The sequence below is a fragment of the Nomia melanderi genome, chromosome 2 (assembly GCF_051020985.1).
Source record: "Nomia melanderi isolate GNS246 chromosome 2, iyNomMela1, whole genome shotgun sequence".
NCBI classification, from domain to species: domain Eukaryota; kingdom Metazoa; phylum Arthropoda; class Insecta; order Hymenoptera; family Halictidae; genus Nomia; species Nomia melanderi.
In genome coordinates, this window is record NC_135000.1 from 10,147,864 (window position 1) to 10,169,681 (window position 21,818).

At 35.2% G+C, this 21,818-nt stretch overlaps 4 protein-coding genes across 13 annotated transcripts in view; 2 read left to right on the plus strand and 2 right to left on the minus strand.

Moving 5' to 3' along the window:
- Window positions 1–124: 124 nt before the first annotated feature.
- Window positions 125–5,168, plus strand: Dna2 (DNA replication helicase/nuclease 2). Of its 4 annotated transcripts, none has more exons than XM_031990684.2 (15): window positions 125–361; window positions 472–633; window positions 706–1,250; window positions 1,342–1,606; window positions 1,677–1,854; window positions 1,911–2,196; window positions 2,274–2,684; window positions 2,740–2,982; window positions 3,046–3,192; window positions 3,266–3,656; window positions 3,732–3,925; window positions 4,022–4,208; window positions 4,289–4,489; window positions 4,571–4,753; window positions 4,828–5,168. In XM_031990684.2, exons 1-15 carry the CDS (start codon window positions 317–319, stop codon window positions 5,032–5,034), a joined length of 3,645 nt encoding a protein of 1,214 aa, XP_031846544.2. In that variant the 5' UTR covers window positions 125–316; the 3' UTR covers window positions 5,035–5,168. The 4 variants fall into 4 exon arrangements, with proteins under 4 accessions (XP_031846544.2, XP_031846543.2, XP_076230459.1 ...); XM_031990685.2 differs by having other exon boundaries at window positions 135–361; window positions 458–633; XM_031990683.2 differs by having other exon boundaries at window positions 132–361; window positions 472–1,250.
- Window positions 5,169–5,375: 207 nt separating this feature from the next.
- Window positions 5,376–7,264, plus strand: Coq3 (ubiquinone biosynthesis protein COQ3, mitochondrial). Its single transcript, XM_031990687.2, has 4 exons — window positions 5,376–5,731; window positions 5,823–6,315; window positions 6,392–6,572; window positions 6,652–7,264. The coding sequence occupies exons 1-4, from the start codon at window positions 5,667–5,669 to the stop codon at window positions 6,762–6,764; spliced, it is 852 nt and encodes a 283-aa protein (XP_031846547.1). The 5' UTR covers window positions 5,376–5,666; the 3' UTR covers window positions 6,765–7,264.
- cathD (cathepsin D) lies at window positions 6,956–9,775 on the minus strand. Its single transcript, XM_031990686.2, has 8 exons — window positions 9,546–9,775; window positions 9,143–9,390; window positions 8,455–8,573; window positions 8,117–8,316; window positions 7,909–8,031; window positions 7,667–7,817; window positions 7,507–7,599; window positions 6,956–7,418 (listed from the first exon to the last, which is right to left on the minus strand). The coding sequence occupies exons 1-8, from the start codon at window positions 9,605–9,607 to the stop codon at window positions 7,257–7,259; spliced, it is 1,158 nt and encodes a 385-aa protein (XP_031846546.1). The 5' UTR covers window positions 9,608–9,775; the 3' UTR covers window positions 6,956–7,256.
- A 3,319-nt stretch (window positions 9,776–13,094) lies between these two features.
- ckn (CRK like proto-oncogene, adaptor protein) overlaps window positions 13,095–21,818 on the minus strand; it is a 29,192-nt gene continuing 20,468 nt past the window's right edge. For 5 of the 7 annotated variants that reach the window (XM_076364885.1, XM_076364886.1, XM_031990584.2 and 2 more), the window contains 3 exons: window positions 20,740–21,126; window positions 18,962–19,414; window positions 13,096–17,941 (listed from right to left, as the gene is read on the minus strand). In XM_076364885.1, the coding sequence (XP_076221000.1) occupies window positions 17,684–17,941; window positions 18,962–19,414; window positions 20,740–21,126 (1,098 nt within the window). In that variant the 3' untranslated portion in view covers window positions 13,096–17,683. Of the gene's footprint in view, window positions 17,942–18,961; window positions 19,415–20,739; window positions 21,127–21,818 lie in introns of all 7 variants that reach the window. The other 2 variants (XM_076364883.1, XM_076364884.1) reach the window with 1 other exon arrangement.

The window sequence follows — 21,818 nt, forward strand, 5'->3', positions numbered from 1 at the left end:
AATTTTACCACAGACGTAGGAACAAAAATTCCTATCTTTATAAGCTTAAATATGGTAGTCATTAATTGGCAAAAAAAGTTCTTATAAAAGTTTCGTAGGACAGAATTATCTGCTTTCGAAATCTGCGCTTTTGACTGGTAGCGCTATTCGTGGCGAAACGCTCAAACTGGTAGACAAATGTTACCGATGTGAGAGTGGCATCCTTGCCCTAGGGTCTTATTTGCATTATTCTGACTTTCCCATCTCAGTGTAATATCTAATTTCAGGTGGAATTTTCGCGCGAAGTAACTATTGTAGAAGATGTGTAATATTTAAAATGTTCCAACTGAGAATGAAGAAAATTGATCCGACGTCGAAAAAGGTAAAGCCTGTAAATATGTGTACAATTTTAGGAGAGGATATTAATAACATTTTCATTCAACACTTATTAATTTTCTCTTTATTGACATAAATGAAGTTTGGTTGTTACAGAATGACTCAGTTCACAGCACAAAGCAATCTCAAAAGAAAATATCATTATATTTTGCAAAGGCTTCTAAAGATGATGCATCAAAAAAGAATGGTACTCTGACAATTGATAATTATAAACAAAAAAACAATTTATCCACAGGAGCATCATCTACAAAAAGAAAGGTAACAGAAGACTCAAAATTGGAAGAAAATCAGCCAAAGATTGTTAAGTATGACAGTGTAATTGATGTGCAGAAATCAAGGAAAGTGCAAGAACCAATTGATGAGTCTGACATAATTTATGATAATATGTTCTGTGATAAAGTAGAAGGCATTGAAGATGCATCTCCTAAGGAAAATATAATCAATGCGGAATATAAGGAAAATTTATGCTCAGGTGGCTGTGAAACTGCATCATGTAAAACAAACGGAGAGATTATACAATCACAAAGGCATGATAATGCATTATTAATCATTGATGACAATAATTTTATCAATACTTATATAAGAGATAATAATAAAGATGCCATAAAAAATGCTGATGCATACAGTGATGATAAACAGTTAGATGAATTAGAAAAATGTTATGATAAGTCTGATTCTGTGTTAGAAACATGTATTATAGATGATTTTAATGATTGCTTTGAGGAAGAATGGTCTCCAGTTAGTCAACTAAATTTTAATTCTTTGCAGAGATGTAAAGTCACTCATATAGAAAGAAGATGTAATGATCTATCGTTAACTGTGGAAGATGAAGAAGATTCTGCACTTAGTGATACTGTTTTGTGTTCAGGTTTTTGGTAAGAGTTAAAATCAAGAGTCAAAGTTTAATCATTATTATATGTTGACAATTTATATAAAATATTTCATATATTATAAATTTAAATTTAGGAAGGACGCAAAGCTAGAAGAAAATGATATTGTTGCTATACAAGCAAGGAAAGAAAACTCACATTGGGTTGTGGATAATAATAGTGGCTTTCTTGTTGTCCATCCAGATGTATTGATATCTGGAACAACAATAGTTGGAGCCTTATTTTGCAGTAGAAAAGCAGTATTAGCAGAGAAATTTAGGAAGCTAGAAACACTGCCATTTTTTAAAGGTGATCAAACAGCTTTAGTTGTAGGAAGCTTAGCCCATCAGTTATTGCAAAAGGTATCATGTAGCTATTTGCATCACATTTTAAATAACATTTGCAGTAGTTCAACACATTGTTATTTTATAGGCGATGAGTAGAAATATTTGTCAGATATCGGATATTAGAAAGTTAATGGATAGTATATTACAATCCAAAGAAACAACTGATACGCTTTATGCATCAGAAATTGAATTCAATAGATGTAAGGAACAAATGTTAACACTTGTACCACGTATATCTGAATTTATTCAACACTATCTAAAAGGTAAGTCAATCTATTTAATATGTTTCTTTCTTATTAAACACTAGTAACATTTTCAGATAAAAAACAACAAGAAATAAGTAGTAGAAAAGATAATTTCAAAGGAAAGATCACTCATATATATGATATAGAGGAAAATATTTGGCTTCCTAAGTTAGGTATGAAAGGTAAAGTGGATGCCACGGTAGAAGTTAGTTTAAATTCAAATAGAAGAATCATGCCTCTTGAAATAAAGACTGGTAAACCTTCATTTTCATTAGAACATAGGGGTCAAATTATTTTGTATATTATGATGATGGCTCTTACGGGTCAAGATACAGATACAGGCCTGCTGTTGTATCTCAGGTAATACGATTATTTATGTAAATACATCTGCACAGGACATACAATATATATAAAAAAAAAATATGAATTTGTTACAGGGAAAACAATATGCAAGAAATCAAGGGTGTACATCCTGAAAAAAGAGACTTGGTATTATTAAGAAATACTTTAGCTAATTACTTTGCTCCCAAATCAGTAGAAAAGTTGTCAAATTTTGCTTCCGAATCAAACGGGCAAACATTAGAATTACCAGAACCAATCAATCATCACAGTGCTTGTTCGAAATGCTCTTACAATGCATTGTGCTGCGCATATTTAAACAGAGATACGGGACTGCAATTATCTGAATCGCATCCGTTAACGAAACTTGGCAGAGAAATTTTAAACAAAATCAGCAGTGCTCATATCGACTATCTCATGAAATGGGTCTCGTTGTTACAAATAGAGGAGACAGCTCAATCCTCTGGTGTTATAATAAAACATATGTGGATGATAAGTCCAGAAAAAAGGTAACAATTAAACGTAGAATTTGTCTAAACATATTACATGAATCCTTATTTTTAGGGAGGCGAAGAAAACTTGCATTTCCAACTTGAAAGTAATAGGAAAAGTCGTTGAATACGATTCCAAGTATCAACATACATTAGTTCGTGCAAATTCGAGTAAAAATCACTCTAACATCGCTGTCCTGTCCATGGAGTTCACCGAAAACGAGTACATTTTAGTGAGCACAAACAAAAGAATAAACATATCAGCAGGATTCATAGTGAACATAAAAGAAGACTCTGTGACTGTTTTATTAGATAGGTACGCAGAAATATGATCATGAATTGTATCTGAAATATACTAAAATCGTCGATATAATTTTAGGGACATCACTAAGTACAACATCGACGAATTCTTTCATATAGATAAATATTCATCGTCCGGCTTATTCTCTTTTAATCTTGCCAATGTGGGTGGGTTGATGAGTGACAATGAAGTATGTGAAAAATTACGAAACATTGTGATAGATAAGTAGGTACAGTAATTTTTTCGTTTCATAACAGAAATATTTTCACTTTTATCATCAATTTTATACTTTTACCAGGAAACCAGCGACGTTCGTGAAAGAATTGCCGCATTCTATCACAGTCAAATCCGCGCCTTTACTGAAAGGATTAAACGAGAATCAACAAAGAGCAGTTTTGAAGGCAATGACCGCCAATGACTATATTTTAATTAAGGGAATGCCTGGTACAGGCAAAACGCAAACTCTAGTAGCATTGATACAGCTGTTACACGCAACAGGACATTCTGTTTTAATTACAGCTCACACGAATAGCGCCGTGGATAATATCTTATTAAGACTTCTGAACAAAGGTATTGACTTCCTACGATTGGGTTCATCTATTTATTCATCGTTGAAGCACGCGAGCGAAACGTATGCAACTGCCAACTGCGATTCACCTGAAAGTTTAGAAAAAGTGTATTCCTCTAAAGTACGAGATTGTTTTAAGATACGATATTCTTTTCTTGGTATCGCCGTAAAAGCATCTTAATTTTAATTATTTTAGAATGTTGTAGGTGTTACTTGTTACGGTGCCCATCATGCACTTCTGGGTAAACGAACGTTCGACGTATGCGTTGTGGATGAAAGTGCTCAAGCGTTGCAGCCAGCAGTATTAAGACCTTTGTACAGTGCACGTAAATTTGTTCTCGTGGGAGATCCTGATCAACTTCCACCTATCATTAAAAGTAAAGTGGCCAGGTACATTGTTACGGTATACTTGATTTCTTTGTACAATGTAGAATGAATTTTGTAGAAACGTGTTCGCATGAAATAGTTTTTGTATCGCTTTCACAGGAAATTGGGTGCAGACGAATCTCTGTTCGCTCGATTAGACAGTGACAATAATACTGTAAAGTTAACAAAACAGTATAGAATGAATAAAGATATTATGCGTTTAGCGAACAAATTAACGTACAATGACATGTTAGAAGCAGGAAATACGTTAATTGAAAATGCTACATTGAACGCCACACATATCAACGTAAATTTCATTATATACATAAAATTTTACTTTTTATGGTTGTATTTAGTGCACATATACGAGCATATTATGTATTTTAGAATCTACTAAAACAAGAGAGGTGGATACAAAAGGTGCTATCGCAAGATATAAATGATTCTGTAATTATTTTGAATACAGGGTGTATTAACGACTTGAAAACACCTTTTGAAAGTAACGATAAATATTCGAAAATAAATCAGAAATGTTCTAATATATGGGAAGCTGCCATAATCTCCAAACTATTAAAGACTATGTTAGAGGTGAAATTTAATCCAATTTAATATATCATTAACAGGCAGCGGGTAGGTAATGACTTTCATCTTGGATGTTTGTATTTTTAGGTAGGTGTGAAACTCCAGAATGTAGGAGTAATTGCACCGTACAGAGCGCATGTTAGTTTATTGAAAGAAATTGTTAATAAAGATGTCGAAGTGAATACGGTTGATCAATACCAAGGACGTGACAAGGATATTATAATATACTCTTGTGCGCGAAGTTTATCCGATAACAGTGACATAAAAGAGGTATGTCAACTGAAAATTCACCCATTTATATGTATTTACATAACCAAATTTAAGTTAAAATCTTTTACGTTTAGGACCTTGAAATATTGGGGGATCATAGAAGATTAACCGTAGCCATAACGAGGGCGAAGCATAAATTAATTGTCGTCGTGGATAAATATACTCTATCGAAGTACACAGCGTTCAAAAAATTATTTAACTTGGTCGAAGAAAAAAATATAATAAATTTGTGCGATGGGCAAAACGACTTTTCATGGAAAAGCTTGATGTCTTTATTATAACAATATTGTGTTCATACATTTTTCAGGTATTTTTTTATTATAATGTTATATACACAGTCTCTTTGATGTACTATATGGATTGAAACGTTATACAACAAAATAAAACTTCATTTTTATATTAATTGTTACAGTCTTTTGATTGAAAATAATTATTTTAAATATTAATGACCGCACAGATTGACTACTTGACGTAATTTCAATTATCTTCTGATCAGATAAGCGATACTTCAAAATAATTATTATTCTTTGATCCAGTTCAATCTAAATAAATGAAATTATTATCTTTCGCGTTAGTAATAGCATTGTGTTTTCAATATATCTATGAATGATCTCGAGAGGCCGAGACAGAGAAAAGCATGTAAAGAGAATCTAAATTAATTATTATACGATCGATAAAATCATCTTGAACTGTGTGACCTAATCTCGAAATTTAATATCTGTTCATTTATCGATCGTGATAAATCGAATGACACTATTTTTAATCAATTTTAATTAATATACTTAATATTTATGAGCATTATCAACACAACACGACGTTCTACATAGTTCAATCATACGTCATTTGTCTGTATACGTGTTCAAAGACTTAATGCGTATTTACTAAATTTCTAATGCTAATTTAGAGATCAAAAATGATGAAAATCCCGAAATTTGTATCATCTCGTTCCATATGCACGGGAAATGTTTTTTGGAACAGGTATCTAACCTATAAATTTCGTATTTCTATTAATATTAATTTTTTTTTTTTATTGAAACTGGGAATAGTATTTTTCGATTCAATATTTTAGATTAACCGAAGAAATTGAACAATCAGGAAAATCCGCAACAGGTAAAAGATCAACTGTTGATGTTGGTGATGTAGAGCATCATTCTAAACTAAGCAATACTTGGTGGGATGTAAATGGAGAAATACGCCCTTTGCACTCATTAAACCCGCTTAGAGTGCAATTTATACGAGATGGTTTAGCTAATACAGGCACAAAAGTGGAAACTCCACATTCGCCTTTGAATGGAGTTAAAATCTTGGATATTGGATGTGGAGGAGGATTGCTTTCAGAACCATTGGCTAGAATAGGAGCAGAAGTCACTGGAATTGATGCATCCTCGGAGTTGATATCAATAGCTAAACAACATGCATTATTAGATTCAGATTTAGATGGAAAATTAAATTACCTTCACACGACTATAGAAGATTTTTGTACACAAAATAAAGAAAAGTTTAACGCGGTGGTAGCTTCTGAATTAATAGAGCATGTAAATGATAAAGAATTGTTCTTAAAGGTAACTTTATTTTTATACATTTGTTAAAAGCATATCTAGCGGATTTGTTTAAATATATTATATTCTATTTTTGCAGAGTTGTGTAAGTACATTAATGCCTGGTGGTTCAATATTTCTCACAACATTGAACAGAACTTTATCTTCTTGGCTTGGAGGCATTATTGCTGCTGAATACGTGTTGAAAATAGTACCACAAGGAATACACAATTGGAATAAATTTATTACTCCGATTGAAATTCAACGTTTATTAGAAACATGTAGAATAATTGCTACTGATAATATCTTTTTATTTCTATTAAGGGCTTATATTGTTTGCTAACATTATGCATTTTACAGGTGGCTGTAGGACAAAGTTACTTCATGGAATATTTTACAACCCTTTAAAGAATGAATGGTTCTGGACGTCGTCTACAGCAATAAATTATGCAATTCATGCTGTGAAAAAATGAGTTGAATAAGAAAACATGCAGTTCTTTTATTACTTATAGTAGAATTTTATACGATGTACAAATTATATTTGGAGACTTAATTTATTTAAGATTTCTATACAAGGTTGTGATGATAAGTACCAATTACAAATTACAGAATTCTTACTTTTATTATTAGGTAAGGGATGTTAAAAAATAAGTTTCAACAGTCGTATTTTAGATTTTCTCCTTTATTTCTTTTCAAATATATACAAAAGAATACACAACACGAAAAAAATTACTTATAACTTTATCCTTTGCAAATTTTTTGTTCGTTACAGGCATTGTTACAATAAAGTATTTATTGCTCGTTAACGCTCGCTAATCGTATCATAGTTACTATATGGTACTCATAAGTGGCACAAAAATGCAATTTCAATTAACATAGAAGTTTAAAACCAATTTTAGTTGTACTAAAATAAGTGTACTGGCGGAATAAGTACACACCATAGAATCTTTTCTGAATTAACGCGTTTATTTAGCTTGGGCGAAACCGATACGATTGTTTCCCATATCGAATTCAGTGTAGTAACGACCAATGAATACATCTCCCAAAATCCATAGCGGACCGTTTGGCGGAGGAATGTCCATTCCCATAAATCCACTCAGGCAAACTGTCTTTCCGAGACTTGTTACCTGTTGAAAAGGCAAGAAGTATTAAATTGTCACCGAATGAAAAATTAGTTTGATCGCTTGATTATTTGTGATGCATTTGAGATTCTACCTTCAAAACATAGTCCTCTCCTTTCAGCGAGAAGTCACGCCCGCCGAAGGTAAACGTGATGTCAGGCAAATTAGGAATTAAATTACAGTCAATCTGTAAAAATGAAATAATTATAAACCTACGGTAGACGTAAATCTCATGTATAATTACTTGTATTTACCATGGCCTCTCCGTTTATAATTTGTGTAGCTCCAATTTTTTTATTGATGGCCTTAACTTCGTCAACGGGACCAGCTATCAAAGAGGTGCCTGTATCAGCAATAGCTTCACAGCCATTTTGGCATACAGTAACATCAGAACCCACTGTAACTCTAAAATGTAAATTTTAAATTATAGACATTCTTTTATAGAAACGATTATTTACGAAAACGGTCTAGTTTAAGGACATTTTGCATAACATACTTGTCCATTTTAAATTGCCAGTAACCCTTACGGTCTACAGGAACATAGGTGAAGTCACCTACATAATGATCTGGATCTGAACCACCTAAGAGCATCTCTCCACCAACTTCGGCTTTAGGATCTCTGAGTTTATAAGTTTGTAGATGTATTATTCGATATTACCATGATAGAGAATTTGATTACTGATTATTAAAGAAAACTTGTATACCTGTTCAAGTAGAAACTGAAAATAGGTTGAGGTACTAATCCTTGCTTGACCATATTATAGAAAACTGGTGTTACACCATCCACAGAGATCTTAGAATAAGCCATTCCCATAATACCGTCAAACTTAGCAGCAAGGAAAGCTAAACCAGGTTCGCGTATTGCTTCTGCGAATGTTTGATCCATAACTTTAATTCCAGCAATCTGTAATACGCAATTATTATTCCACGTGTGAATCAATATGCAAAATTATTCCTCCCAATAGGTCGAGAAATGTAAATGATTTCAAAAGACAATAAAAAGATCTGTAGATAACATAGGTGTACAGTGCAAAATTCTTACCCCTACGGTATCAGTAGATAGGTAACCAGAGAGACTTCCAGAGCCATAACGAATGGAAAAATCTGTCCCATTTTTCTTGTAACTGCTTGATTTGCTACTATCATATTTGTGATGCAATTCTGAGAACAAAAGAGAATGCAGAAGTACTTATTAATTGGAGCAATTTTTAAAAATATTATCCGTCTTAAATATTAGCTTAAATCTTATCTATGTACTATGCCAAAGTTGGAAACTTGGTATGAGAAATCAATGTAGGTCTAATACTTGTTGGTTGATATAATAATATTAATAAATGAGATCATGTAACAAACTAATTAGATAAAGCTACTATAGTACCTCTCCTGCCTTTGCATTATCCTACAGACTAAGTACCTAGCTCTGCACAACACATAGATTCAACAGATATATACGTGCATGTAAATGTAATAAAAGTTATCATTTTATAAGCTACCAGTCACATGATGGTATTTAAAATTTATCATGGAGCAAAGGTCATTTGTATCTGGAAAATGAAGAATTCTAAACATTGTAAATGCACGTCTATATCTTAATGACACACATTACAAAAAATCAATATGAAAGCATCATTGTGATACAGATAAAGATTAATGTGCATTTTCATCAGGCGGGGAAAGTTCTATTAATAAGTCTCGATAGCAATATTTATGTAATTTGTAAGTGTACTTACTACAAGCAAGGTTGGTCAAAGAACAACTTTTGGAAGGAACCCACAGATTAGAGGAACCAGTATCGAAAACTACTCTGAAGTCTTGTGGAGGAGTTCCAATACTGATCAGTCCATAATATTGGGCATCCAGGTAGTTAGAGAGAGGTTCCGGCACAGCGCCTGATCCTTCGAAAAGATGCACCTGAGCTACTTCTGTATTAACTTCCTTTAACTGTTTACGAACAGTGTCCATTTTATACAATGGAATCCTTAAAGAAAAAGGGGTAATATACAGAATTGTAAATCAGCAACCAGGAACTTGGTTATTAAAGGATTTGTAATTAAAGTTATATGTGTATAGTATGGAAACATTGAAATATACAGTGGACAATTATTTTCTTTGTTTGAATATTACTTTGCTTACCTTACAAAATTTGCGCTGGCCAGTGCTAAGAAAGCACACAGGCCAAAAAGTAGACGATACATTTTCAATGAAATTACAAGTTCCTTTCTAAATGTGAAACTTTAGTAAATTATAAACAAAGGAACTATTGCGTCAAAAATTTGGTATTCGTCGCAACCGAAAATACTGACGAATTGACGGCTAAACTTCCGTTAATAAAGCCTCCCGAGAATTGTTGAGATTCATTGCGCCTGCGTAGTTCCAATCGACATACACGACCAATTAAAAATATATCGGGTGCCAAAAATGATTGAAACTTTATCATTAATTTCATACTAAGCGACAGAGTACAGTTGAAAAAGACCAAGAAATGAAAAAAATATTTATTATTATTAAAAGTTGAAACGCTTCTTGGACATTTGAAAATAATTAGTATTCTTCTTGGACAAGTTTATGTGTACAAAAATTTAATTAATAGTCACTTATGTTCGACACAATAAACATTATCACTTTCACAATCTTGTAAAACAAATGTTTAGTCTCTACGTATTTTTCTTCGTGAAATATTTGAAACAAATTTCATTATTTTTTCAACCTTTCCCAAACAATTAACCGCACCATAGGTACGGCACTGATGTTTACATCAGCTGATAAAATATTTAATATATATGTATATAAAATATATGCACTTCATGCGTCATAATTCCGTTGGTATGAGTCCTGTAATCATTCGAGTGTTTTCATATTTCACGAAATTACAATAATATTATATAACGACTGGGGCAACATTCGTCGAATAATATTTGATTTAAATGAATATATTTAATTTTCTTATCATCAATTCCTTCACCTCTATGTTATATCGGATTCGCAATTAGAATTCGATTAATTACATAAGAATATACAGCTTTAACTATAGACAGCGTTTACAGGCGTCGATAATGTATTAAACATTAATTAATATACATGTATTCTCCGTTAGTTAAATTACATTTAAAAGGCTTTAGTACGCTCCGTCGTTCAAAGTATAAATAAAAAACCAACAAACCCGATACAATAATGTATTTCGAGATTCAATGAAATAAATAGTTCATGTTATTATATAATAACAATATCAGTATATTTTTATTAACCAACAATGAATCTTACTGAAGAATAAAAGGAAAAACTGTCTGGAATAGTACGATAATTAATTAGTGATCAAAGAACAGAACTGTGCTCGCAAACTGAATTGCGCCACCATCTAGTAGCCAAACACGCCAATTACAAGTAACAAGCGACACTAGCGCCATCTAGCGGACAGGCGTTTTCGAAGCTTTTCCCTATACCCGCAATGTGTAAGACACGGACAGCGCTACTGTGCGACAAGGACAGAGATAGTCTCTCTCTTGCCACCTCCTTGGAAAAAGCATCTCATCGGTCCCTGGTGCGTACGCGCGAAGCATCAGGACCAAGGAGGTTTCTAGGATTATAGTTTTATTAGCGCCATCTAGCGGTGGAAGCTATGAACTACACGCGCCGTGGGGGATGGAGAAATCAACAGCGTATTCATTAATAACTCGACTATCACGAATCATTCATGAATATTTGCAATTTAGAATCATAGAGTGGGCCTTCGCCTACTTTCCCATATCATTTTGGATGGGTTTTTTCGTCGCATTAATTAGTTATACATTATTACCCTAAACGATGTCGCAAGTCAACCAAGAATTTTCTGACAGGCGCCCAATTGATCATTAAGTTTCTCACTTAATAGGAATAATAAGTGAGTATTTGCTATTGTAGAAATTAGAGTGGTCCTCTAAAAATATTTCAGTAGCGTTTCGAATCGCATTTGGTTTGCAATTAATGAGTTATTAGCGATTCTTTGATGGGTTGATTGCTTTCGAGATAGTCGTCTTGTTGCGCCATCTAGCGGCTTCATCTGGTACTATTTGCCTAGAAGTTTTAGCGTTATTCCGATAGACGGCGACACTGGAATTGACATGTTTGCGACCTCCTTGGTCCTGATGCTTCACGCATACGCACCAGGGACTGATAAGATGCTTTTTCCAAGGAGGTGGCTAGAGAGAGACTATCTCTGTCCTTGTCGCACATTATCTCCGTCCTTGTCTTACACATTACAGGTATAGGGAAAAGCTTCGAAAACGCCCGTCCACTGTATGGCGGTAACAAAATCGCCTGTCCTTGTCTTACTCATTACAATGATAGGGGAAACGCTCGATTTGATCTCATTCATTAGAAATAAATTTTCATAGATTGTTAATTACGATTAAGCATGATTATGACATAAAGTGTAGCTCGTAATTATCGTTCTTTCGTTATCAAACAAATCGAAACGTTTGTAACGCGTGTCTCTCCAATCCACCGAGTCGAACTTGTAAAATTTGTAACATCCGTTTAATCCGTAATGAAATATAGAATTAACAATTTTAGTTTTTTTATGGATTTACTATTTTTTTATGCAGTTTGAGATATTATTTAAAAAACAGCGAAATTCACGTAGATCGGCTGAATTGTTTGTAAAAGGATGTTGATGGTTGAAAATAATGAAGACACGATGGTTCTCTTTGGCAGGCTGTTTATTCGACCAACTGATGAATTAGTTACAATATTGTATTTTTATAATATAGGAATGATATAATGGGAATTCAAATATTCATACGTTCGCTACCAGCGAACGTATTTGTTGGCTATCCTATCTGTGACTTAATGAAAATGAAATGAATCTTATACATATTCTTGTTAGAAATGAGAAACTGCGACGTTATATTTAGGAACTCAATGACTCGTTTCAGTTTCATTCTAATATTTCGTTCAGATTTATTGGATTGAAGAAAATGTAATTGAGATCGTCGCCGGAATAATCGCTGCTAACGAACATGTTAATTTGTTTCTATTTCCAATAAAATTCAAGAGTTAACACTGAGCGTATATAGCAGATGCTTCTCTGAAAGTTATCAAAGAGACTGATTTTGCAATACACAAATAGAATTATTGACCAATTAAAGTCTCAATAGATGCACTCTTAAAGGTTCTATAAAGAAATTTCTGAAAATCAATGTCAGTGCTCGGTTTTTCTAGTGTTAAAGCGTGGCGGCCATTGATACGCATCCGCGAGCCCCTGGCAATCTGCAACCAGCGTTGCTAAGATGTAATTTCGTCGTTACCATGATTAATCACTGACCACTGTCAGTAATCGAAAAATGTTCCTTACTCATTGATAAGATAATATTCGAAACTTTCTCGTGGCATCGAGTGCGAACTGTTAACACGTTAAGCGCCACGAAAATCTTAAGCGTTTTCCCATAGAGTTTGTCTTTTGTAGCAAAGAAAGATATGAATAATTATGAATTGTTTGGCGTTGCAACGTTTGCGTTACACTATTATCAACTGAGTTGCTTTATTAAACATTTTTATTTCACATCGGTTGTCTTGTATGTTACGATTGTTTTTTAGTCATTCAGAAGCGTCAGTCACCAGTGACTGACATGGCGCTTAACGTGTTAATTGCTTCAGTTCTTCACTTTGTTCCAGGATGATAATAGGGTACATAAACAACAACGTTGAAGTTCATTAATATGTTTTATTCAAAGAACTATGATGAAGGCATCATAATCGATAAATCAAATGATATATTTAAACAAACATGGAAAATAGGAAGGACATCGGGGGAATTATAAAATGCAATTAGGCGAGTACTGATTCCGCTGAACAAAATCTGCAGCGACGCAAACGTTTGTACAAAAACTATGACTATGTAATTTAATACAAATATGAATATAAATGTACATTCATATCTATATTTGTATTTATAGAATATTTATGTATGTATAATATGTATACACCACGTAGAAGCAATGCCTTTAGGAATTCGTCTCTTTCTTTTTAATTAGCTGCCTAAAAACCAGCCAGTGATCGAACCGTTGTCATTTGTTATTGATTGTTCCTATGGAAAAGAAAGTGGAACGTCAAGCGAATTCAAAATACTTATGCGAGTCTCTCTAATCAGGAAATTCGTGGCTAGCTCTAAACTTCTAATGTATCGTTCTCGTTAATCGAGCGTACTGTCTCAAGTAAACGAATCAATTAATTAATGGTTCCATATAAACCACTCTTATCTTTCTTTCTGTTAGGGAACAATCCAATTTCTCGTATTTCTCATCATCGTCTCACATTTTCTCTTAAACGGTTTACTTCAAACAATACCTTCGAGGTGTTGATAAATGTTGCGCATCCTGTGTTCAGTGCACGCTTTCTAGTCAAAAGGTATCCAAATCGGTATTAAACGTTATCAGTCGTAATGATGCGCAGTCGTAATTCAATTTTACCGTAATTCTCGTACAAACTTATTTCGCGCAAAGTACTCGGAATTCCAATTGTTTACGCTGAACCCTTTGCACTCGGAGGTTCTTCGAGATATTAGATACTTTCCAATCGAGCGTAGAAGATTCTTTAAAATTCATTTATCAAGAAACCATACGAAAATTCGGGAACAAAGGTACTTTATCTCAATGTTTGAGCTATCGATGCAATGTACAAAGATCAACGGTACTCTCAAAAATTTATAATTCCGCAACTCGAGTGCAAAGTGTCAGCTCCTTCGTTTGCGCAGCAGTAACATCAACTACGGTATAAAAAGTCGGCAGTGTGCGTTACTTCCTATTGTTCGTCGATCGCGTGGAAAAAACAAATCATTACTCGATCACACGTTCGTATAAAACGTTCCATTGTCCTGCTAATATTTATTAATTATCTACATTCCCGTCAGCGATCAGTATTTCAATATCCACGTCGTCGAAATATTTCCAATGTCCACCGTTAACCTGTCGTTCCGTTTCCCTATAAAATACAATAATATTCCAGACACGTGACTGAATGATTCGCGCACCTTCGTCTCGAACAGTTGCTCTCGAAATATTCGTTTCTGCACCCAAGCGATAAATCTTAACAATTAACACGTTGAACGCCATTCAACGTCGAGGACCACCGGTAACCAAATCAAATTACCATAGTTCGCTCGATTAAACGATGATTATGCGAAAATATTTCTACATTATAAACAATGCCACGTAATACGGTGATATTCGGCTAGACGAACGTGCGATAATAATAATTGAATGAAATTTAACGTTACACTTTTCCCATTTCGCGCACTTTGCTCTATGAAATCGGCGTTCAACGTGTTAACATTCTGCCGTATGCCCTACAACTTAAAACGATCGTTCATTATAAATATAAAAATTTTTACATCTGACAATGCTCGAAAGATTCCATGGGGCTCCACGCACGGAGGTCCAGTAGAGCTGTGTCTGTGTATAAAGAAAACGCGACGTAGCATCCTTGAAATGTAGGTGCGAAAGCTGTTCCAGTAACAGATGAAACGTTCCCCAAGCATTTCGATTAAGTCAGACGTTTATAAAACTCGCGTGTATACGTGTAAAAAACTTTGCGCTACTTCGTACGATTCGAAGTCGAGTCCAATGACGATCGGAAGTAAAAAAAAACAAAAAAGAGAGATTCGAAAATCCATAAACTTGCAGCACCTCGCAACAGTTTGTTTTTTTGCTTTTTCCCTAAGTACACTGCTTAAACTGATATATAATATAATATATATACCTACGTTAGGTATATATATACCTACTATATACCTATAATAGTTAACAAGTCTGCAGGCCGCAATAAACGCAGCCCTGATGTTTAATTGATTAACCTAAGCGTTAAGTTTACTTGAAAATCTTGTATATATCCTACCACGTGTGTTCTCTCTCTCTTCGTTATTAATATAGCATAATTCGATTCGGATACAATTAACGAACCATGGTTTAAGATTAATAATAAAACATCAGAGGAATGATATAATATCGATCGCGTTCACGCTGCAATTCAGTTGTTTCTCCTTTTCTCCCTTCGTTCGAGAGGCTTCCTTTTAATCATGAAACTGATCCGTACAGAGACAAATAACAAGTTTTCGCCGTACCGCGTAACGAATTGATAAAACGTCTAATTACCGTTTAATGTCCCTCTGAAACTCTATATACACATTTATATAGGAGTATTCTACGATGCATATACAAAATGAAACGTTTCATCCTCGCACGAGAGAAAACCTTTGCGAATCCATTGATAAATACCGTTTAAAATACGCTGACAACGAAATATATAATAATAGTTATATTATATTTTATATTTATATATATATATATTTATATATAAAACTAGAAAGGGAATTTCACGAAAAGAAAGTGAACCAAACAAAAAGAGAGAAATAAAAAAAAAAAGAGAAATCGAACAAATACAAACGAATACTATGTATAGTTTAAAATTTGTGGAACGTCAAGGATTGATTTATATTCGGTGTCCAATCGAATTCATCATATATAAATGTATATATAATCGAACGCGCGTGCATTGTTGTACAAACTGTTATAATAAGTTTGCATGCTTTGAGATTTGTATATGCACATGGTCTCGGTACATAATCAGCATCATATCTTGGAGACGGTAGGGGCGGGTGGGGGTGGGGGCACCTGAACACTTTGTATCGACAGTATTCCACTACTATGATTACTTTGATTTCACGTGTATGGAAACTATAACAAGTATTCCACGTGCACCATATAACAATAGTGAGTTTACATACATCACTATATTAGTACGGATAATAATAAATATAAAATGTTAATTGGCATACAGCGCATATGATTCTGTATATTTAAACTGTATCATCTTAAAATTCAAATTGGCAGTCGAACGTCTATGTTGCTCTCGTTTCTCGGTCGTTGCGAGGAGAACGGTGTTTTCAAGTTTTCAAATAATGGAAGATGTCAATTCTTTCTTCTCCATCTTCTTCTTCATCTTCATTCATCTTCTTCATCTTCATCTTCATCTTCTTCATTCATTATCTTCTTCTTCTTCTTCTTCTTCTTCTTCTTCTTCTTCTTCTTCTGCTTTTATTTTTGTATAAACTATCATACACTCTTATAGAAATTGTACCATAATATAGGCGAAGTTATTAATAATGCTTTCGTTTATCGGAAAACAACTCGACTCGGTATAATATATTCTCCATTGAACGGTACTGGAAGAATTGCATCGTTTCAGAAAAAGGTATACGGAATCCGACTCCTTTGTATCGTACTAATCTCAAAAATGTCTAACAGTCCAACAGTTTATGAAGGTCCCAATCTAACATGCTATCGTTTTAGCAAAAGGACGGAAGTGGAAAAGGAAATATACTAGCTGGAATGTATACATGTTTTTTATAGTAATGAAATTTCCAGAGAAATATCAGTCTTTGTGCCGTGTAAGTGTAAAGTGTACTCTTAGTGTATCAAACTAAACTACACTTATGTCCCTTGTTAGTTATTCTTTATAAGGCGTAAGTATTACCCATACTTATTCGTTAAACGTCTAGAGTTAACTTCGATCTAGACAGATTTTTTCGTCCGTGGAATAATTCTTTATCAGTAAAATTATACGGAGTTTCTCGAGGTGTCTGTCGCGATACTGGCAAAGCGTTCAGCTCCGAAAAGGGAAACGAAAACGAGAACAAAGATACAGAGTAACGTAAAGCGATAAGTACATGAAACAAATAAAACCACAAAGATTGTGCAATATTCGAGTCTCTGGAAACTTCATGAGAAAGTTCGTAATATGTCGATAGAAAAATAAGCTTTGCTCTATGTAACATAAAATAAAGAAAGAGAATAAAACTGGAAAAACATCGATAGAAATCAACGCGCGTCGTAACGACGTGGAAGTGCGCGATCCACCGCGTTGGAACCGATTCAACGCAATCAGAACAGAATGTTGATTTCCGTGTAGTGTAACGTGTGTTTGCAGATTAATGCAATGGAAAGTGGTGGTGTGTGTCTGATGGTAGAATTTGTCCAGCGCCAGGTTATGCGCTTTCTTTTTTCTAATGAATCGTTGCAAAGTTGTCGAAAGATTCGAAACTCGAGCTCGCACGCGTCAATCCTTTCTTCTGTTCTCACGTTTGCGAACCGTCTTTTTGCTCGTCAGCTACTATATGCGCCGTACCGAGAGAGATATATATATATGTTTCTATGGGCCGCGTTCGCAGCAGAAGCAGTGACGTTCGTCGACGCGACTGAAAGGAGACAATGTCGAGGGGAACAACACGATGACAATGATGATTACGAGTTCAGGCCCTGGCGTTTCTCTTCCTCGAGCATGGCATCAAGTTCGTCCGTCAGGTTGGCAAGCATATTTCCAATGTCGTTCAACACGTCCGCCGGTTCGGTGCTACTGGAATGATGGCTGATCATGTGGCTCTGGATATTGTTGCTGGAATTGTTGCTCGCGTACTCCTGGGCTCGCGCGGACCTCTGCTTTATCGTCCCGGCGTTTTCGTTCGCGAAAGGCAGCGAGTCTGATTCTGTGCTGGAGCTTGACTGCAACAACCATGGGAATTCCATGTAGAAACAGCGCGACAACGAAACGCGATTGAGCCTTTTATTTTGAAATTTCCATTGTCCATTTATTTTTCAATCAAGATATCTCATGGCTTTTAATCGATTTCAAATTGACACTAGAACTACCAGGTGGTCGTCGAAATCACCTATTCCTAATTTCTTCCTTTACAATTACCGAGAAGGTACAGATGCTTCTCTGAGAAATCGTTGAATAAGCTGACTTAGTAATATCTACACTGATGTATAAGCCAACTGAGATCTTCACACTTAGGAAAAGTGTACTTAATAAAAAGAACTATCACTACAGCCTCCTCCATTACCACCAATTGAACTCGTTCAATTGATTCGGTTAGAATCTGTGTTTTGTAAAAACAAGAACCGTATCCGATGAATTGCAAATAATCCCACTTCAAGACTTACGAAGTAACAAAAGAAAACAGAAACAAAATAAAAGGCAATACGTTGCTAAGTGAAAAGTGGGAGATCTCCCCATTCGGTTGGCTAAGTGTTAAGATATTCATGTTTATAGATTTTATAAAATCTCAACCCTTTCACTACTATGCGCCTAAATCCTTGATAACAAGAATAACATATAATTCTATTCAAACAAATGAAACAATATTTATTTGTACATTGTCACTTGAAATCTTCACCACGAGTCTGACTATTCCAGTACAAGAATAATATATAATTCTACTCAAACAAATGAAACAATATTTATTTGTTCATTGTCACTTGAAATCTTCACCACGAGTCTGACTATTTCAGTACAAGAATAATATATAATTCTACTCAAACAAATGAAACAATATTTATTTGTTCATTGTCACTTGAAATTTTCACCAGGTCTGACTATTCCAATACAAGGGGTCAAGTGCTCGGTAATTCTAGTGTCAAAATCTTCCAGGGGTGTGCAGTTTGCCGATCTAACGATGACCATAGATATCGTTTGAAAAATAAACGGCTCAATTTGCGAGAAGACCTAACCAAGACCTGTACCTTAAAGCTGGCGTCAGAGCCATTACGGTGTTGCAAAGCAAGAGAAGCTATTAATTCATGTTCCTCGTTCACATTAGCGCTGACGCTTCCCCATGAGCGAGACATGGAGGAAGGCGGCCGATTCATCTGCGGCGGGGTCGACGGCGCCGCTGCAGGCGCGGGTGGCGGCGGTGATGGATGATGCAGCAAGTGATGATGTTGATGATGATGCATGTGGGGATCCTCGCAGGACGCGGTCGGCACCGGTCCGCTGCAATCTATCACGACATCGCCGACTCCCGATCCGCCGACGCCGACCACGGACGAACTGTTCTCTCTGGAACTCTGGCGCCTCGGCGGCGACGGCGGGCAGCGTTTCGGCAGATGCGGACTGCTCTCCAGTCCGTACGTCAACTGGTACTTGTTGTCGAAATCCCGCGGCAATGATTTGAACTGCCCTGGAGTTGCGGCGACCTTCGAGCAGAGGATTCAATCGTCAACGCAATGGCAACGTGGAATTCAACGCATTGCGTACCGGCTAATTATCAGAAAATTAAATTGCGTGCATTTTCAGTGAGATCCACTTGTATCGCTATCTATAAAAAAGACTGAGATATCATATTGTTATGTAATATATTTTAAATGGACAATTAGTTCTAATCAAATTTAATATATCCTTAAATGCTGTGGTAATTATCAAAGTTATACAGCTAAGAGTCTCTATATAAAAACGAGATTTCTCGTTACCAGTACGCAATGCGTTAACACGTTAAGCGCCATGTCAGTCACCGGTGACTGACGCCTCTGAATGACTAAAAAACAATCGTAACATACAAGATAACCGATGCGAAATAAAAATCTTTAATAACGCAACTAAGTTGATAATAGTGTAACGCAAACGTTGCAAACAATTCATAATTCTTCCTGCTTTTCCTTGCTACAAAAGACAAACTCTATGGGAAAATGCTTAAGATTTTCATGGCGCTTAACGTGTCAACCCTTTGCACTCGGAGGATAACTCTCATCGTTTCATTTGACGCAGTGGAACTGTAAAATTTAATTGTTCCTTAATGTAGTTGTGACTTTTGTTGGAGTTGATTTCAAGAAATATTCTTTGTCTCGTGAAAAAATGGTAGATATTTCTAGAAACTTCTGAGTGCAAACGACTGAACGATGGTTATTCGAAAATATTTCTATATTATAAATAATGCGGTGACGTTCGGCTGAATGGTGCAATAATCCAATTCAGTCGAATGATTGGATATTATATTTTGATTAATACATATTAAAAGACACTTAGCTCTGCAACTTTGCTAATTACCACATTTAAAAATATTAAATTTGATTCGAATTGGTTATCTGTTTAAAATATACCACATAACGTTATGTCTGAGTTTTTGTATATAGTGATATAAATTGGTCTCATTGAAAATTGCCATCTGCACAATTTTCTGAAAGTTAGCCAATGTGTTAACACTAGATTTACGGACACTTATTGTACAGTTTATTCTATTGTTCCTAGAACAATTGATATTTGTTTAGATCCTGGAAATTAGGGCTTTAAAAATAGACAATCGGGATACGTATTCGTGAAACTGCATGCATAAAAATCGACGTGAACATTTAACAAATAGTGTGTATAAAATTCAGTGTCAAATTGACGCGTTTCGTAATCCTAGTGTTAACAATATCGAGTTACACTGCATCGCTGTTTAGTCTCCAGCGTGCAAAGTTAACCGATTTCTGGCGAGTGAGCGTAGAACCGTGCATACTGAGAGATGCAACTAGCTGCGTCTTACTTTAGCTACGGGTCTGGGACGAACAAGGCAATGTCTCGGCCGTGGAAGTGTTCCACCGCCGGCTTCGACGATCGAGTTGTCGTTTGTGGGAGTCAGATCGCCGTCTTCGAAGCTGCGTTGACGCCATTCGATGGGTTGCGGGTGTGTGGAAGGCGCCGGGGACGGAGGATACCCGAGCGGTGCGTCCTCTAAGCTTTCCAGGGACTTTCCTCGCGAACTGGTTCGCCCGACAATGTTGTAATCAGTTGGCAGAGCGGCGTACATACTTCTCCATGCGGCGCTGGACGTTGTGTCGCTTCCTCCCCTTTGGAAAGACCTCAGGACAGGCGATGAGCAATCCTCGTCTGGGGAGGGTAGATCTGGACCTGCCCGTTGAATAACAACGTCCTGAAAGTGTAACAAAGATGTTTAACATATTCAGTTAATTTTTGTAATAAAATACTTTTTAAGGGACGCATGGTCGAGAATAGCTGTATACGTTACAAAGCACCGAAATCAAGAAACGATATCAAAATATATAAAATTAAAAGAAAACTTGAATATAACTGAATATTTTATTTAAAAATCAAAATATAACGTGTTAACCCTCTATAAGCCGAATTTTTGTTTGTGATTATAACAGGAATTGCTGTAAAATTGATAAGTATCAAGATAAACATTGCAGTACATTGAATGAACCATGTATTGAATAGTTTCGATAATTTCATTGAATATATTCTGTAGCTTTCAAGTTACAATGACGTTAAACTTTCCTGAGCGTATAAAAGTTAACTAATTACTTAATTTCATTCACTCTGAATGCAAAATAAAATAAATTAACACTAGAACTACCGAGTATTTAATACAATTAATATGTAATCCCTATACAAATTGTAACAATAGATTATTTTCAGTTGCTTCAAACATTCATTGGAGTATTCAAATGAGGTGTCTTTCTAGTTCAGTTTTATAGTTCCAATCTTATAGTATCAACTAATTTCCTATTTGTGATTTCAAAGTTACATAGGTCTACAGAGATGTTTAAAATGCTACGCTTTAGGTACATCTGGGAGATGACTTTACGCTTGGCACAGAAGAGG

Coding starts and splice junctions, on each gene's coding strand:
- Dna2 (XM_031990683.2), top strand. CDS start 317: ATGTTCCAACTGAGAATGAAGAAAATTGATCCGACGTCGAAAAAG. Junction 3,657..3,731: donor AAAAAGTGTATTCCTCTAAA/GTACGAGATTGT, acceptor TAATTATTTTAG/AATGTTGTAGGTGTTACTTG. Junction 3,926..4,021: donor ATTAAAAGTAAAGTGGCCAG/GTACATTGTTAC, acceptor TCGCTTTCACAG/GAAATTGGGTGCAGACGAAT.
- cathD (XM_031990686.2), bottom strand. CDS start 9,607: ATGTATCGTCTACTTTTTGGCCTGTGTGCTTTCTTAGCACTGGCCAGC. Junction 8,032..8,116: donor TTCAGTTTCTACTTGAACAG/GTATACAAGTTT, acceptor TTATAAACTCAG/AGATCCTAAAGCCGAAGTTG. Junction 7,419..7,506: donor GAGAGGACTATGTTTTGAAG/GTAGAATCTCAA, acceptor CCTTTTCAACAG/GTAACAAGTCTCGGAAAGAC.
- Coq3 (XM_031990687.2), top strand. CDS start 5,667: ATGATGAAAATCCCGAAATTTGTATCATCTCGTTCCATATGCACGGGA. Junction 5,732..5,822: donor GGAAATGTTTTTTGGAACAG/GTATCTAACCTA, acceptor TCAATATTTTAG/ATTAACCGAAGAAATTGAAC. Junction 6,573..6,651: donor TCAACGTTTATTAGAAACAT/GTAGAATAATTG, acceptor TGCATTTTACAG/GTGGCTGTAGGACAAAGTTA.